This window comes from Anomaloglossus baeobatrachus, chromosome 3 (assembly GCF_048569485.1).
Source record: "Anomaloglossus baeobatrachus isolate aAnoBae1 chromosome 3, aAnoBae1.hap1, whole genome shotgun sequence".
Classification (NCBI taxonomy): domain Eukaryota; kingdom Metazoa; phylum Chordata; class Amphibia; order Anura; family Aromobatidae; genus Anomaloglossus; species Anomaloglossus baeobatrachus.
The window spans coordinates 680,587,970-680,605,560 of record NC_134355.1 but is presented as its reverse complement, the minus strand read 5'-3'; the positions used below and the strand labels follow the sequence as shown (position 1 = coordinate 680,605,560).

General features: G+C 48.4%; 1 protein-coding gene across 4 annotated transcripts in view; it reads left to right on the top strand.

The window, feature by feature from the left end:
- Positions 1 to 379: 379 nt before the first annotated feature.
- Positions 380 to 17,591, top strand: part of CHRNA2 (cholinergic receptor nicotinic alpha 2 subunit) — a 164,855-nt gene continuing 147,643 nt past the window's right edge. The window contains exons 1-2 of one of the 4 annotated variants that reach the window (XM_075341297.1): positions 380 to 468; positions 7,315 to 7,496. In XM_075341297.1, coding sequence (XP_075197412.1) covers positions 7,427 to 7,496 — 70 coding nt within the window. In that variant the 5' untranslated portion in view covers positions 380 to 468; positions 7,315 to 7,426. Of the gene's footprint in view, positions 469 to 1,869; positions 2,882 to 4,304; positions 4,466 to 7,314; positions 7,497 to 17,591 lie in introns of those variants that run through there. The other 3 variants (XM_075341296.1, XM_075341298.1, XM_075341295.1) reach the window with 3 other exon arrangements.

Genomic DNA, 17,591 nt, shown 5'->3' with positions numbered 1-17,591 from the left:
GCTGGTTTGAATATGTGGATACGCTCGGTTGGGTCGCTGGTCAGGATTTGTGGATACACTCGGTCGGGTCATCGGTCCGGGTCACTCTTGCATTTCTTTTTTGCCTTGTGGATATACATTTATTTAATTGCCTGCTCTCAGAGAAGCTCTGGATATTTTGCTCTCATTGAAGCATAAATCATTTCTCCATCCATTGATTCGCTGCATTTTACACATCACTATGTCAGGATCATAAATAACCGCACGAGCTTTATGGGGCTTCTACATGAATTGTAGAGGATCCAGGTCCAGATCATGGATGAGGCCAATCTCTGTGTCCCCAGCGCCCCCTGGTGGCCACAGCAGGGACCACACAGGGGAGAATGAGCGGAATATTCTGCGCTTATCCTGGATGATGGAGTCTGAGCAGAGATGTGAGGAGATCGCGAGTGCTACTACCCCCGGGGACACCAGGATTGTGTTTCACAGGTTAGTACCTGGGCTGCAGAGGAGGGAAGTGAAGCCATTACTTATTGATGACCCTGTCTGGCTCTGCAGGACACACAAAGTAAGATGCATGCGACTGGATGTACAGATGTAGCAGAGCCGAGTGACATGAGGCAATTCAGTCCTATGTAAATTATTATGCTTTATCGCACAAGCTCAATCTGCTGCATAGCACTCACTGGCTCTGCTACATCTGCTCCAGTCTTGTGATATCATGCACCTGCTGCCACTTACAAACTCAGCTCTGCTCTGTCTGACAGGCTCCACTCGCTATTATTATATTCCACAGCTGCAGTGTCGCTTCAGTGCACCTGTACAACTAGTGTTCATCTGTGCAGCTTGAGATCTAAAGGGTTAATCTAGACCCTGGACCTAGAAATCTCTCCCTCACTTCCCCTCCTTGAAGAGTACAGCCAGTGACAGGTTGGATATCCCTCTGCTTGCTCCTCCTCCATCATCAATCCATCCATGGTCAGGTTTGGAGCTGAACCAGGGACTACCTCCAATTGTCGGGAAACCTGGAGTGCAGAGCAAGGAGCCTGAGCTCCAACCTTCACAAGGCAGAAGGTCCAGGAAGAGGCAGAAGGACCAGGATAAGGCAGAAGATCCAGGATAAGGCAGAAGGACCAGGATAAGGCAGAAGGTCCAGGACAAGGCAGAAGGACCAGGATAAGGCAGAAGGACCAGGATAAGGCAGAAGATCCAGGATAAGGCAGAAGGTCCAGGATAAGGCAGAAGATCCAGGATAAGGCAGAAGGTCCGGGATAAGGCAGAAGATCCAGGATAAGGCAGAAGGACCAGGATAAGGCAGAAGGTCCAGTATAAGGCAGAAGGTCCAGGAAAAGACAGAAGATCCAGGAAGAGGCAGAAGGACCAGGATAAGGCAGAAGATCCAGGATAAGGCAGAAGGACCAGGATAAGGCAGAAGATCCAGGAAGAGGCAGGAGGTCCAGGAAAAGGCAGAAGATCCAGGATAAGGCAGAAGGACCAGTATAAGGCAGAAGGTTCAGGAAGAGGCAAGAGGTCCAGGAAAAGGCAGAAGATCCAGGAAGAGGCAGGAGGTCCAGGAAGAGGCAGGAGGACCAGGAATAGGCAGAAGGTCCAGGAATAGGCAGAAGGTGCAGGAAGCGTCAAAAGATCCAGGTAGAGACAGAAGGTCCAGGAAAAAGTAGAAGATCCAGGATAAGGCAGAAGGTCCAGGAAGAGGCAGGAGGTCCAGGAATAGGCAGAAGGTCCAGGAAGCGTCAAAAGATCCAGGTAGAGGCAGAAGGTCCAGGAAAAGGTAAAAGGTCCAAGAAAAGACAGAAAGCCCAGGAAAAAGCATAAAATACAGAAAAAGGCATAAAGTCCATGAAAAGGCAGAAGGTCTAAGAAAAGGCAGAAAGACCAGGAAAAGACAGAAAATCCAGGAAAAGGCAGAAAGACCAGGAAAAGACAGAAAATCCAGGAAAAGGCAGAAAGTCCAAAAAAAAAGCAGAAGGTCTAAGAAAAGGTAGAAAGACCAGGAAAAGACAGAAAATCCAGGAAAAGGCAAAAGGTCCAAGAAAAGTCAAAAGGTCCAACAAAAGGCAGAAGGTCAAGGAAAAGGCAGAAAGTCCAAAAAAAAGCAGAAGGTCCAGGAAGACACAAGGTCCAGGAAAAAGCAGAAGGTCCAGGAAAAGACAGAAAGTCCAGGAAAAGGCAGAAGGTCCAGGAAAAGGCAGAAGGTCCAGGAAAAGGCAGAAGGTCCAGGAAAAGGCAGGAGGTCCAGGAAAAGACAGAAAGTCCAGGAAAAGGCAGGAGGTCCAGGAAAAGGCAGAAGGTCCAGGAAAAGGCAGGAGGTCCAGGAAAAGACAGAAAGTCCAGGAAAAGGCAGGAGGTCCAGGAAAAGGCAGAAGGTCCAGGAAAAGACAGAAAGTCCAGGAAAAGGCAGGAGGTCCAGGAAAAGGCAGAAGGTCCAGGAAAAGGCAGGAGGTCCAGGAAAAGGCAGAAGGTCCAGGGAAAGGCAGAAGGTCCAGGAAAAGGCAGAAGGTCCAGGAAAAGGCAGAAGGTCCAGGGAAAGGCAGAAGGTCCAGGAAAAGGCAGAAGGTCCAGGAAAAGGCAGAAGGTCCAGGAAAAGGCAGGAGGTCCAGGAAAAGGCAGGAGGTCCAGGAAAAGGCAGAAGGTCCAGGAAAAGGCAGGAGGTCCAGGAAAAGGCAGAAGGTCCAGGAAAAGGCAGGAGGTCCAGGAAAAGGCAGGAGGTCCAGGAAAAAGTTAAAGTCTTCTGCAAACCCTTCTGCACCACCTTCAGCACTTGCCTGTGAAGACGTTTGCTCCAGCCGCCCCTTCTCTGTGGATCTAGTCTGTGACCTGGGAGTTGTGGATCCTCAGGGAGCTTCTTTATTACTGAAGGAATCTTTGGATTTGGGTCAAAAAGGTAAAAACATGTCTCCTGCTGTGTGTGCCCATACTATGCATGCTTCATTTATTGTAGCAGAGCTGAGCTTGTCAGACGTAGTAAACTTTGCATGGGCTATAAACTAGTACAGTATGCCAGGTGCAGCAGAGGAGCTTGTCTGATGTAGCAGAACATTGTGTCACCTCTAGCACGGATGACTCCATCTGACATCCAGATTAGCGGAGATTATTAGTAACACACACAATGTGTTACATACAACACATCCAGATACATTGTGGGGATCAGAGCAATCTGATGTTAAAATGTGGATGAGTAAGCGCTGGTTTTGTGAAATGTAGCAGAGCTGAGTATGTCAGATGTAGGAGAGATGAATCTGTTTAGGGAGCTGTGATTCTTGCATAGGACTGCAGGAAGTATGTCCCATCATCCAATACACACACAACATGTGCAGAGCAGCAGAGCAGCATCCCTCCTCTCATCCCTCAGCAGAGCAGCAGAGCAGCATCCCTCCTCTCATCCCTCAGCAGAGCAGCAGAGCAGCATCCCTCCTCTCATCCCTCAGCAGAGCAGCAGAGCAGCATCCCTCCTCTAATCCCTCAGCAGAGCAGCAGAGCAGCATCCCTCCTCTCATCCCTCAGCAGAGCAGCAGAGCAGCAGAGCAGCATCCCTCCTCTCATCCCTCAGCAGAGCAGCAGAGCAACAGAGCAGCATCCCTCCTCTCATCCCTCAGCAGAGCAGCAGAGCAGCATCCCTCCTCTCATCCCTCAGCAGAGCAGCAGAGCAGCATCCCACCTCTCATCCCTCAGCAGAGCAGCATCCCTCCTCTCATCCCTCAGCAGAGCAGCAGAGCAGCATCCCTCCTCTCATCCCTCAGCAGAGCAGCATCCCTCCTCTCATCCCTCAACAGAGCAGCAGAGCAGCATCCCTCCTCTCATCCCTCAGCAGAGCAGCATCCCTCCTCTCATCCCTCAGCAGAGCAGCAGAGCAGCATCCCTCCTCTCATCCCTCAGCAGAGCAGCAGAGCAGCATCCCACCTCTCATCCCTCAGCAGAGCAGCATCCCTCCTCTCATCCCTCAGCAGAGCAGCAGAGCAGCATCCCTCCTCTCAGCCCTCAGCAGAGCAGCAGAGCAGCATCCCTCCTCTCATCCCTCAGCAGAGCAGCAGAGCAGCATCCCTCCTCTCATCCCTCAGCAGAGCAGCAGAACAGCATCCCTCCTCTCATCCCTCAGCAGAGCAGCAGAGCAGCATCCCTCCTCTCATCCCTCAGCAGAGCAGCAGAGCAGCATCCCTCCTCTCATCCCTCAGCAGAGCAGCAGAGCAGCATCCCTCCTCTCATCCCTCAGCAGAGCAGCAGAGCAGCATCCCTCCTCTCATCCCTCAGCAGAGCAGCAGAGCAGCATCCCTCCTCTCATCCCTCAGCAGAGGGGCACTTATTAGACACAAATACAGCAGCTGCAAGTCCTGACTATGGGACCCCCAGTACTTGAGGATATTCCCAGCACCCCAGAGCCCCCATACTGCCCTGTACAGAAGAATCTGGGGGGGTCAGGGCAGGAGATGAGAAGCCCCCTCCATTACCAGCAGTCTGTGACCTCTGTGAGGTGAGGGCTCTGCAAGAAAAATCCCCAAATCCAAAGAGGAGAGAAAATCACAGATACCTGATCATTCACATTATTATTTATAGTATCAGATTTATATTGTTTTTTTTTTAATAATAATAATAATAATAATAATAATAATAATAATTATTATTATTATTATTAGAATTAGAATTATCATTAATTGCATATTAAATTATATTGCTTATAAATATGTATTATTCTTATTATTATTATGTATTGCTATTATAATGACAATTTGCCATCATTATAATAATTATTATTATATTAAACAATATATTCTTAATAGCATTATTATATAATATTCTAAATCATTATTACATATATTATTGTTATTATTATTTAATATTATTTTAATGACCACTTGTCATTATTATTATTATTATTACGATTATTAATGACAATAATTATATATACATATATATATATATATATATATATATATATATCATATTATTGTTATTATGACAATCATTGTATTATTAAATGTATTTTTATTATCATTATTTTTAAAATAATTAATATTATTGTTTGTTATTATTATTATTAGCTATTATTGTTATATTATATTTTATTATTTATCAGTCTCCCCTCCCCCTTCTCTGTAGTACAGTGTAATGTTAAGTTCCCCCTTGCACACAGCTGTGATCCTGCAGAATTGATATCTCCATTGCCCAGTAACAGTCCCAGCTCTGCTACATCTCAGCTCATTTCCAGAGGCTTCTCTAGTGAGCTAGTTATGGGGGGGGGGATATATTCTCCTGTCCTCCTATTGATGCAGGACTACCACTAGTTTTATAACATCTGTAATGTCACAGATTGGAGACCCCCATTTTCAAGCACTGACCATTGGGATCGATGTCTGCGCCCCTCATTAATGATTCACCCCGCAACTAGAGACTGATAATGGGGGAATCTACTAGTTACAAATTTTAGAGGAGAGGGGGTCCTAAAGGTTCCTAAAGTTTTTGACCTAGAAAATTACCATAGGGATCCACAGTACATATGTCTCCTAATGACTCGCAGCAAATAATGAGTTAATCTATAGTATGGTCCCCATATTACATAAAGGGGGTTTAAACCCCACTGCTTCAATCTTGGGGGGCACTTGCTTATATGCCCTGAGTATATGGACATGCAATTACCATAGGGATCTACGAGTGCCCCCCTCATCCGTGATTAGGGTCTTCTAGTAACTTGCAGCAGACAATGGGTTAATCTACTACTACTATTTATTAAGGAGGGTGGTCCCAATATTTTAGTCCTGGTGGGCAGTTTCTTACATGCCCTAGATCTATAGACAAGCAATTATCATAGGGATCTATGGGCGCCCCCTCATCCATGATTAGGGTCTTTAGTAACTTGCAGCAGATAATGGGTTAATCTACTAAACTATTTGAAGGAGGGTGGTCTCAATATTTAAGTCCTGGTGGGCAGTTGCTTACATGCTCTTGATCTATAGACAAGGAACTACCATAGGGATCTATAGGCGCCCCCTCAGCCATGAATAGGGTCTTTAGTAACTTGCAACAGACAATGGGTTAATCTACTACTACTATTTAGTAAGGAGGGTGGTTCCAATATGTTAGTCCTGGTGGGCACTTGCTTACATGCCCTGGATCTATAGACAGCTAATTACCATAGTGATCTATAGAAACCCCCCTCATCCATGATTAGGGTCTTTGGTAACTTGCAGCAAATAATGCATTAATCTACTACTAAACTATATGAAGGGGGGTGGTCCCAATATGTTAGTCCTGGTGGGCACTTGCTCACAAGCAATCAATCAATTACTATAGGGATCTATAGGTGCCTCCTCAGCCATGATTAGGGTATTTAGTAACTTGCAGCAGACAATGGGTTAATCTACTACTACAGTATTTATTAGGGAGGGTGGTCCCAATATTTTAGTACTGGTGGGCACTTGCTGACATGCCCTGGATCTATAGACAAATAATTACCATAGTCATCTATAGGCGCCCCCTCAGCCATGATTAGGGTCTTTAGTAACTTGCAGCAGATAATGGGTTAATCTACTACTAAACTATTTGAAGGGGGGTGGTCCCAATATGTTAGTCCTGGTGGGCACTTGCTCACAAGTAATTACTACAGGGATCTATAGGCACCCCCTCAGCCATGATTAGGGTCTTTAGTAACTTGCAGCAGACAATGGGTTAATCTACTACTACAGTATTTATTAAGGAGGGTGGTCCCAATATTTTAGTCCTGGTGGGCACTTGCTTACATGCCCTGGATCTATAGACAAGCAAGTACCATAGGGATCTATAGGCACCCCCTCAGCCATGATTAGGGTCTTTAGTAACTTGCAGCAGACAATGGGTTAATCTACTACTACAGTATTTATTAGGGAGGGTGGTCCCAATATGTTAGTCCTGGTGGGCACTTGCTTACATGCTCTGGATCTATAGACAAGCAATTACCATAGGGATCTATAGACGCCCACTCATCCATGATTAGGGTCTTTGGTAACTTGCAGCAGATAATGGGTTAATCTACTACTAAACTATTTGAAGGGGGGTGGTCCCTATATGTTAGTCCTGGTGGGCACTTGCATGTACTTGGTCTAGGGACAAATACTGACCAAAGGCAGGGACGGGCCGTGAAGCTCATGGGCCCCAATGTAAAAGCTCCACCGGGGTCCCCAATTGTCAGCCTTTTAGCATTGGTCTTTTTATATAGGTAAAGGGGACTTCTGGGGCCCCCTAGACACCAGGACCCGGGTGTGATTGCACCTATAGTAGACCCATAGGGGTGTATGCTTCGGGCTGCAGCAGATGAGGGGTTAATCTGCCCGGTGTTCTTGCTTTCAGGGCGTCTTCCATGGAACAAAGAGAATGTGAAGCGCTGAGAGGCTCCCGGGTCCCGGAGGCCGTGGTCTGATCCAGCACCGGGGACAGCGCCGGCAGAGCAGCACCGGCCAGCATGAGCCCCGGGGCGGGGGGGCGGCTGGCGGCGGCGGCGGTGTGCTGCGCGCTGTGCTGCACCGTCACAGGTAAGACTCCACACCGGCCCACCCGGACTACTATCACACCTGGCCCTGGAGTCAGGGGGCCCCGAAAAGCTCCTATGGTCCATATGAAAAGCCCAATGCTAGTGAAGACTTGCAATAATAATCAGGACCATACTGTGCTTTGTAATAATATATGTATTCACACACACATATATATATATATAATACTTTATATATATATATATATATAGATATAGATAGAGATATATAGCTATATATAATATATATATATATATATATATATATATATATATATATATATATATATATATATAAAAACAGCCCTATTAATTCCATAGCGCTTTATACATTGTAATGCCACATTGTTACTAAGCTGTAAGACCGGGCAGATGCTTGCAGTCAATGAATAGAACCTATGTGAAATTAATCTGCAAAAACCATCACTTTTTTTTGTCCTGGTGGCCAGAGGAGGCAGGAACAGGTCGTGATATCAGCTTGATCCGAAGAAAGTGGCAATCAGTCAATGAATAGAAACTATGTTAAATCGATCTGGAAAGAAAAAAAAACAACCTAACATATTTATGTTAGTACTGGTGGGCTAGAGGACAGCTTGGTTCTGGAGAAAGGGGCAATCAGTCAATGATTAGAAACTATGTTAAATTTACCTGTAAAAAAAACAAAACAAAACACCCTAACATATATATTTTGTCCTGGTGGGCCTGGGGATGGCAGAAACAATCCCTGATATCCAGCTTGGTTCTGGATGCTTGCAGTCAATGGTTAGAAACTATGTGAAATTGATCTAGAAAAATCAACATAACATTTATTTTGTCCTGGTGGGACAGAGGAGGACAGAAACAGGTTGTGATATCAGCTTGTTTCTGGAGAAAGGGGCAATCAGTCAATGAATAGAAACTACCAATCTGGAAAAAAGCATCCTAACATATTTATTTTGTCCTGGTGGGCCAGGGGATGGCAGAAATAGTCCCTAATATCCAGCTTGTTTCTGGAGAAAGGGGGAATCAGTCAATGAATGGAAAATATGTTAAACTGATCTGCAAAAAAAAAAAAATCCTAACATATTTTTTTTTGTCCTGGTGGGCTAGAGGAAGACAGAAACAGTTCCTTATATCCAGCTTGGTTCTGGAGAAAGGAGCAATCAGTCAATGAATAGAAACTATGTTAAATTATTCTGGAAAATACATCCCTACACATTTTTTTTTTGTCCTGGTGGGCTAGAGGAAGACAGAAACAGTTCCTTATATCCAGCTTGGTTCTGGAGAAAGGAGCAATCAGTCAATGAATAGAAACTATGTTAAATTATTCTGGAAAATACATCCCTACACATTTTTTTTTGTCCTGGTGGGCCAGAAGAGGGCAGAAACAGTTCCTGATATCCAGCTTATATCTAGAGAGTCATTTTTTAATATAAGGTCCACTTTCTATGTCCTGTGCGTTCTTATATCGCTGACAGCTGCTGTGGATGATGGGGTTCATAGTCTGGAGGTGGGGTCACATCAATCACACTTGGTCGCAATTTGCCAATTCAGAGGCCACTTTTCTCAAAGAACTCAAGAAAGAAGTGTTTGAGTCTGGAAATAGCATCTGACAATGGGGGATATGAGAAGAGGTGATATATAGAATGGGGGTGATAGTACGGCCTAATTATTGGATCTCCCCAGAGGGGGGTCGTGCGCCCCTCACCGTCTAATGCTTTCTATGCAGGGTCTGCCACATCCTGATACATTTGTTTTAATTTTAAGTATTTACAAACACTCTTCCTGCAGTCACTGAATAGAAACGCTCTATGTTTAACGGTATCACGACAGTGCCTGTTCCCCCGTGCCGCCTCCCCCGTGCCGCCTGTGGAGACACGGTACTCAGTGGGTGCTCTCCTGTGGAGACACGGGGCTCAGTGGGTGCTCTCCTGTGGAGACACGGGGCTCAGTGGGTGCTCTCCTGTGGAGACACGGGGGTCAGTGGGTGCTCTCCTGTGGAGACACGGGGGTCAGTGGGTGCTCTCCTGTGGAGACACGGGGGTCAGTGGGTGCTCTCCTGTGGAGACACGGGGGTCAGTGGGTGCTCTCTTGTGGAGACACGGTGGTCAGTGGGTACTCTCCTGTGGAGACACGGTGGTCAGTGGGTACTCTCCTGTGGAGATGCGGGGGTCAGTGGGTGCTCTCTTGTGGAGACACGGGGGGTCAGTGGGTGATCTCGTCCGCTGGCTCGGCTGTCTTTAGAAAGACAGCGCCGCTCAGGGCTCATCCCAACTGAACGCACGACCTCCTTAACCGTGGGCGTAACACTACTCAGACAACACAGGGTGAGGAAACCACAATAATTAGACTTTATTGGATCCCCAAACAATTAACGGCACATAACACATAACCAGCAAAACACACAAATGTAACAGGCAACAGAGTCTCCCCCTTCCGCTGTTCACCAGGGATTAAAATGTCCGGGCCTCAGAGCTTCCAGGGCCGCTTACTCCAATCCAGCAGCACCCCGCTTTTGGCGGGCACCCACCGAGAAAGGAATAATGCCAGATTTAGGAAGCTGTCTGAGGACCGCAAAGTCTGTAGTCCCGTGACTGGATTGTCCCAACCTGGGTTTCCTCCTTAAGTAGTCTCTGGTATGATGTTACAATCCTGGCAGCCGGAGTCGAAATCCCTAGGCTGTGGATATGGTCTCCAATCAGAACCGGAGTCCCTAGATTGAAGCCACAAGGTATCCTGATCCTCTATCCAGCTCCTAGGAGCTTAGACTGGATCCATCAGCATCCATCAACCACCTGGTGACTCCAAGAAGTCACCTTTTATAGCTATAGCCTACCCTTAGTATATACTGTGCCCTTATCGGATTGGTTGTACAAGGTTGCTTCTCTTATTGGATGAATTTCAAGCTGCATGGATAATGTTCATTTAAATGATGTGGATAGAAAGACTGAGGTTATCTACATGAAGTCTGCAAGTCACAGACTAGACAATGGCTACTAAGGTAATTACATTAGATTAGCAATACACAACTACATTACAACGAATGCTCAGAGGGTCTGGTAGAAACAATAGTTTAGCAAACATGAGTTAGCACACAGAAGAACAATACGTCTGGCTAATGTAAGAAATTTTAACCCACGACACACATTGAAAAAGTCTGTGTCGTCACACTGCCTCCCCCGTGCCGCGTCCCCCCGTGCTGCCTTCCCCCATGCCGCCTCCCCCGTGCCGCCTCCCCCATGCCGGTTCCCCCGTGCCGCCTTCCCCTGTGCCACCTCCCCCGTGCCCCCTCCCCCCCATGCCGGCTCCCCTGTGCCGCCTCCCCCCGGGCCGCCTCCCCCGTGCCGGCTCCCCCGTGTCGCCTTCCCCCGTGCCGACTCCCCCTTGCCACCTCCCCCCGTACTGCCTTCCCTGTGCTCCCTCCCCCATGCCGGCTCCTCAGTGCTGGCTCACCCATGCCGGCTCCCCCGTGCCGCCTCCCCCGTGCCAGCTCCTCAGTGTCGCCTCCCCTGTGCCGCCTCCCCCGTGCCGGCTCCCCCGTGCTGCCTCCTCCTGTTGACTCCCCCTGCCGACTCCTCAGTCCATTAGGGCAATGTGATGATGTTCCCTTCGGGGCTGGGGATTGTTGTGATTGAGCCTCCCGGAGATCCTCGTCTTGCACCCCTGAAAACATCAAACAACACGCATTTTGGGTGTTAACTGCAGAAGACAAACTGCTGGAGAGGACATTGCTGGAGAGGACACTGCAGAAGGTGAAACTGCTGGAGAGGACAGTGCTGGAGAGGACAGTGCTGGAGAGGACAGTGCTGGAGAGGACACTGAGGTGTTCTCACTGATGTCACTGCTGATCTCTGGTGATGGATAGGCGGTGTTCTCAGTGATGTCACTGCTGATCTCTGGTGATGGATAGGAGGTGTTCTCAGTGATGTCACTGCTGATCTCTGGTGATGGATAGGCGGTGTTCTCAGTGATGTCACTGCTGATCTCTGGTGATGGATAGGCGCAGTTCTCAGTGATGTCACCGCTGATCTCTGGTAATGAATAGGCGGTGTTCTCAGTGATGTCACTGCTGATCTCTGGTGATGGATAGGAGGTGTTTTCAGTGATGTCACCGCTGATCTCTGGTGATGGATAGGAGGTGTTCTCAGAGATGTCACCGCTGATCTCTGGTGATGGATAGGCGGTGTTCTCAGTGATGTCACTGCTGATCTCTGGTGATGGATAGGAGGTGTTCTCAGTGATGTCACTGCTGATCTCTGGTGATGGATAGGAGGTGTTCTCAGTGATGTCACCGCTGATCTCTGGTGATGGATAGGCGGTGTTCTCAGTGATGTCACTGCTGCTCTCTGGTGATGGATAGGAGGTGTTCTCAGTGATTTCACTGCTGATCTCTGGTGATGGATTGGAGGTGTTCTCAGTGATGTCTCCGCTGATCTCTGGTGATGGATAGGTGGTGTTCTCAGTGATGTCACCGCTGATCTCTGGTGATGGATAGGAGGTGTTCTCAGTGATGTCACCGCTGATCTCTGGTGATGGATAGGTGGTGTTCTCAGTGATGTCACCGCTGATCTCTGGTGATGGATAGGAGGTGTTCTCAGTGATGTCACCGCTGATCTCTGGTGATGGATAGGCGGTGTTCTCAGTGATGTCACTGCTGATCTCTGGTGGTGGATAGGAGGTGTTCTCAGTGATGTCACAGCTGATTTCTGGTGATGGATAGGAGGAGTTCTCAGTGATGTCACTGCTGATCTCTGGTGATGGATAGGCGGTGTTCTCAGAGATGTCACCGCTGATCTCTGGTGATGGATAGGTGGTGTTCTCAGTGATGTCACCGCTGATCTCTGGTGATGGATAGGAGGTGTTCTCAGTGATGTCACCGCTGATCTCTGGTGATGGATAGGAGGTGTTCTCAGTGATGTCACCGCTGATCTCTGGTGATGGATAGGAGGTGTTCTCAGTGATGTCACTGCTGATCTCTGGTGATGGATAGGAGGTGTTCTCAGTAATGTCACCGCTGATCTCTGGTGATGGATAGGAGGTGTTCTCAGTGATGTCACTGCTGATCTCTGGTGATGGATAGGCGGTGTTCTCAGTGATGTCACAGCTGATTTCTGGTGATGGATAGGAGGTGTTCTCAGTGATGTCACCGCTGATCTCTGGTGATGGATAGGAGGTGTTCTCAGTGATGTCACCGCTGATCTCTGGTGATGGATAGGAGGTGTTCTCAGTGATGTCACTGCTGATCTCTGGTGATGGATAGGCGGTGTTTTCAGTGATGTCACCGCTGATCTCTGGTGATGGATAGGCGGTGTTCTCAGTGATGTCACTGCTGATCTCTGGTGATGGATAGGCGGTGTTCTCAGTGATGTCACCGCTGATCTCTGGTGATGGATAGGAGGTGTTCTTAGTGATGTCACCGCTGATCTCTAGTGATGGATAGGAGGTGTTCTCAGTGATGTCACCGCTGATCTCTGGTGATGGATAGGCGGTGTTCTCAGTGATGTCACCGCTGATCTCTGGTGATGGATAGGCGGTGTTCTCAGTGATGTCACTGCTGATCTCTGGTGATGGATAGGTGGTGTTCTCAGTGATGTCACCGCTGATCTCTGGTGATGGATAGGAGGTGTTCTCAGTGATGTCACTGCTGATCTCTGGTGATGGATAGGCGGTGTTCTCAGTGATGTCACTGCTGATCTCTGGTGATGGATAGGAGGTGTTCTCACTGATGTCACTGCTGATCTCTGGTGATGGATAGGAGGTGTTCTCAGTGATGTCACCGCTGATCTCTGGTGATGGATAGGCGGTGCTCTCAGTGATGTCACCGCTGATCTCTGGTGATGGATAGGTGGTGTTCTCAGTGATGTCACCGCTGATCTCTGGTGATGGATAGATGGTGTTCTTAGTGATGTCACCGCTGATCTCTAGTGATGGATAGGAGGTGCTCTCAGTGATGTCACCGCTGATCTCTGGTGATGTATAGGCGGTGTTCTCAGTGATGTCACCGCTGATCTCTGGTGATGGATAGGCGGTGTTCTCAGTGATGTCACTGCTGCTCTCTGGTGATGGATAGGAGGTGTTCTCAGTGATGTCACTGCTGATCTCTGGTGATGGATAGGAGGTGTTCTCAGTGATGTCACTGCTGCTCTCTGGTGATGGATAGGCGGTGTTCTCAGTGATGTCACTGCTGATCTCTGGTGATGGATAGGAGGTGTTCTCAGTGATGTCACAGCTGATCTCTGGTGATGGATAGGCGGTGTTCTCAGTGATGTCACTGCTGATCTCTGGTGATGGATAGGAGGTGTTCTCAGTGATGTCACCGCTGATCTCTGGTGATGGATAGGCGGTGTTATCAGTGATGTCACCGCTGATCTCTGGTGATGGATAGGCGGTGTTATCAGTGATGTCACCGCTGATCTCTGGTGATGGATAGGAGGTGTTCTCAGTGATGTCACCGCTGATCTCTGGTGATGGATAGGCGGTGTTATCAGTGATGTCACCGCTGATCTCTGGTGATGGATAGGCGGTGTTATCAGTGATGTCACCGCTGATCTCTGGTGATGGATAGGCGGTGTTCTCAGTGATGTCACTGCTGCTCTCTGGTGATGGATAGGAGGTGTTCTCAGTGATGTCACTGCTGATCTCTGGTGATGGATAGGAGGTGTTCTCAGTGATGTCACTGCTGCTCTCTGGTGATGGATAGGCGGTGTTCTCAGTGATGTCACTGCTGATCTCTGGTGATGGATAGGAGGTGTTCTCAGTGATGTCACAGCTGATCTCTGGTGATGGATAGGCGGCGTTCTCAGTGATGTCACTGCTGATCTCTGGTGATGGATAGGAGGTGTTCTCAGTGATGTCACCGCTGATCTCTGGTGATGGATAGGCGGTGTTATCAGTGATGTCACCGCTGATCTCTGGTGATGGATAGGCGGTGTTATCAGTGATGTCACCGCTGATCTCTGGTGATGGATAGGAGGTGTTCTCAGTGATGTCACCGCTGATCTCTGGTGATGGATAGGCGGTGTTCTCAGTGATGTCACCGCTGATCTCTGGTGATGGATAGGCGGTGTTCTTAGTGATGTCACTGCTGATCTCTGGTGATGGATAGGCGGTGTTCTCAGTGATGTCACCGCTGATCTCTGGTGATGGATAGGAGGTGTTCTCAGTGATGTCACTGCTGATCTCTGGTGATGGATAGGCGGTGTTCTCAGTGATGTAACCGCTGATCTCTGGTGATGGATAGGAGGTGTTCTCACTGATGTCACTGCTGATCTCTGGTTATGGATAGGAGGTGTTCTCAGTGATGTCACCGCTGATCTCTGGTGATGGATAGGCGGTGTTCTCAGTGATGTCACCGCTGATCTCTGGTGATGGATAGGTGGTGTTCTCAGTGATGTCACTGCTGATCTCTGGTGATGGATAGGAGGTGTTCTCAGTGATGTCACCGCTGATCTCTGGTGATGGATAGGAGGTGTTCTCAGTGATGTCACAGCTGATCTCTGGTGATGGATAGGAAGTGTTCTCAGTGATGTCACTGCTGATCTCTGGTGATGGATAGGCGGTGTTCTCAGTGATGTCACCGCTGATCTCTGGTGATGGATAGGCGGTGTTCTTAGTGATGTCACTGCTGATCTCTGGTGATGGATAGGAGGTGTTCTCAGTGATGTCACTGCTGATCTCTGGTGATGGATAGGAGGTGTTCTCAGTGATGTCACAGCTGATCTCTGGTGATGGATAGGAAGTGTTCTCAGTGATGTCACTGCTGATCTCTGGTGATGGATAGGCGGTGTTCTCAGTGATGTCACCGCTGATCTCTGGTGATGGATAGGAGGTGTTCTCAGTGATGTCACTGCTGATCTCTGGTGATGGATAGGAGGTGTTCTCAGTGATGTCACCGCTGATCTCTGGTGATGGATAGGAGGTGTTCTCAGTGATGTCACCGCTGATCTCTGGTAATGGATAGGTGGTGTTCTCAGTGATGTCACTGCTGATCTCTGGTGATGGATAGGTGGTGTTCTCAGTGATGTCACTGCTGCTCTCTGGTGATGGATAGGCGGTGTTCTCAGTGATGTCACAGCTGATCTCTGGTGATGGATAGGCGGTGTTCTCAGTGATGTCACAGCTGATCTCTGGTGATGGATAGGAGGTGTTCTCAGTGATGTCACTGCTGATCTCTGGTGATGGATAGGCGGTGTTCTCAGTGATGTCACCGCTGATCTCTGGTGATGGATAGGCGGTGTTCTTAGTGATGTCACTGCTGATCTCTGGTGATGGATAGGCGGTGTTCTCAGTGATGTTACTGCTGATCTCTGGTGATGGATAGGAGGTGTTCTCAGTGATGTCACCGCTGATCTCTGGTGATGGATAGGAGGGGTTCTCAGTGATGTCACTGCTGATCTCTGGTGATGGATAGGCGGTGTTCTCAGTGATGTAACCGCTGATCTCTGGTGATGGATAGGAGGTGTTCTCAGTGATGTCACTGCTGATCTCTGGTGATGGATAGGCGGTGTTCTCAGTGATGTCACAGCTGATCTCTGGTGATGGATAGGAAGTGTTCTCAGTGATGTCACTGCTGATCTCTGGTGATGGATAGGCGGTGTTCTCAGTGATGTCACCGCTGATCTCTGGTGATGGATAGGCGGTGTTCTTAGTGATGTCACTGCTGATCTCTGGTGATGGATAGGCGGTGTTCTCAGTGATGTCACCGCTGATCTCTGGTGATGGATAGGAGGTGTTCTCAGTGATGTCACTGCTGATCTCTGGTGATGGATAGGAGGTGTTCTCAGTGATGTCACTGCTGATCTCTGGTGATGGATAGGCGGTGTTCTCAGTGATGTCACTGCTGATCTCTGGTGATGGATAGGAGGTGTTCTCAGTGATGTCACCGCTGATCTCTGGTGATGGATAGGAAGTGTTCTCAGTGATGTCACTGCTGATCTCTGGTGATGGATAGGCGGTGTTCTCAGTGATGTCACCGCTGATCTCTGGTGATGGATAGGCGGTGTTCTTAGTGATGTCACTGCTGATCTCTGGTGATGGATAGGCGGTGTTCTCAGTGATGTCACCGCTGATCTCTGGTGATGGATAGGAGGTGTTCTCAGTGATGTCACTGCTGATCTCTGGTGATGGATAGGCGGTGTTCTCAGTGATGTAACCGCTGATCTCTGGTGATGGATAGGAGGTGTTCTCAGTGATGTCACCACTGATCTCTGGTGATGGATAGGCGGTGTTCTCAGTGATGTCACCGCTGATCTCTGGTGATGGATAGGCGGTGTTCTCAGTGATGTCACCGCTGATCTCTGGTGATGGATAGGAGGTGTTCTCAGTGATGTCACCGCTGATCTCTGGTGATGGATAGGCGGTGTTCTCAGTGATGTCACTGCTGATCTCTGGTGATGGATAGGAGGTGTTCTCAGTGATGTCACCGCTGATCTCTGGTGATGGATAGGCGGTGTTCTTAGTGATGTCACCGCTGATCTCTAGTGATGGATAGGAGGTGTTCTCAGTGATGTCACCGCTGATCTCTGGTGATGTATAGGCGGTGTTCTCAGTGATGTCACCACTGATCTCTGGTGATGGATAGGCGGTGTTCTCAGTGATGTCACAGCTGATTTCTGGTGATGGATAGGAGGTGTTCTCAGTGATGTCACCGCTGATCTCTGGTGATGGATAGGAGGTGTTCTCAGTGATGTCACTGCTGATCTCTGGTGATGGATAGGAGGTGTTCTCAGTGATGTCACTGCTGATTTCTGGTGATGGATAGGAGGTGTTCTCAGTGATGTCACTGCTGATCTCTGGTGATGGATAGGCGGTGTTCTCAGAGATGTCACCGCTGATCTCTGGTGATGGATAGGTGGTGTTCTCAGTGATGTCACCGCTGATCTCTGGTGATGGATAGGAGGTGTTCTCAGTGATGTCACCGCTGATCTCTGGTGATGGATAGGCGGTGTTCTCAGTGATGTCACTGCTGATCTCTGGTGATGGATAGGAGGTGTTCTCAGTGATGTCACTGCTGATCTCTGGTGATGGATAGGAGGTGTTCTCAGTGATGTCACCGCTGATCTCTGGTGATGGATAGGAGGTGTTCTCAGTGATGTCACAGCTGATTTCTGGTGATGGATAG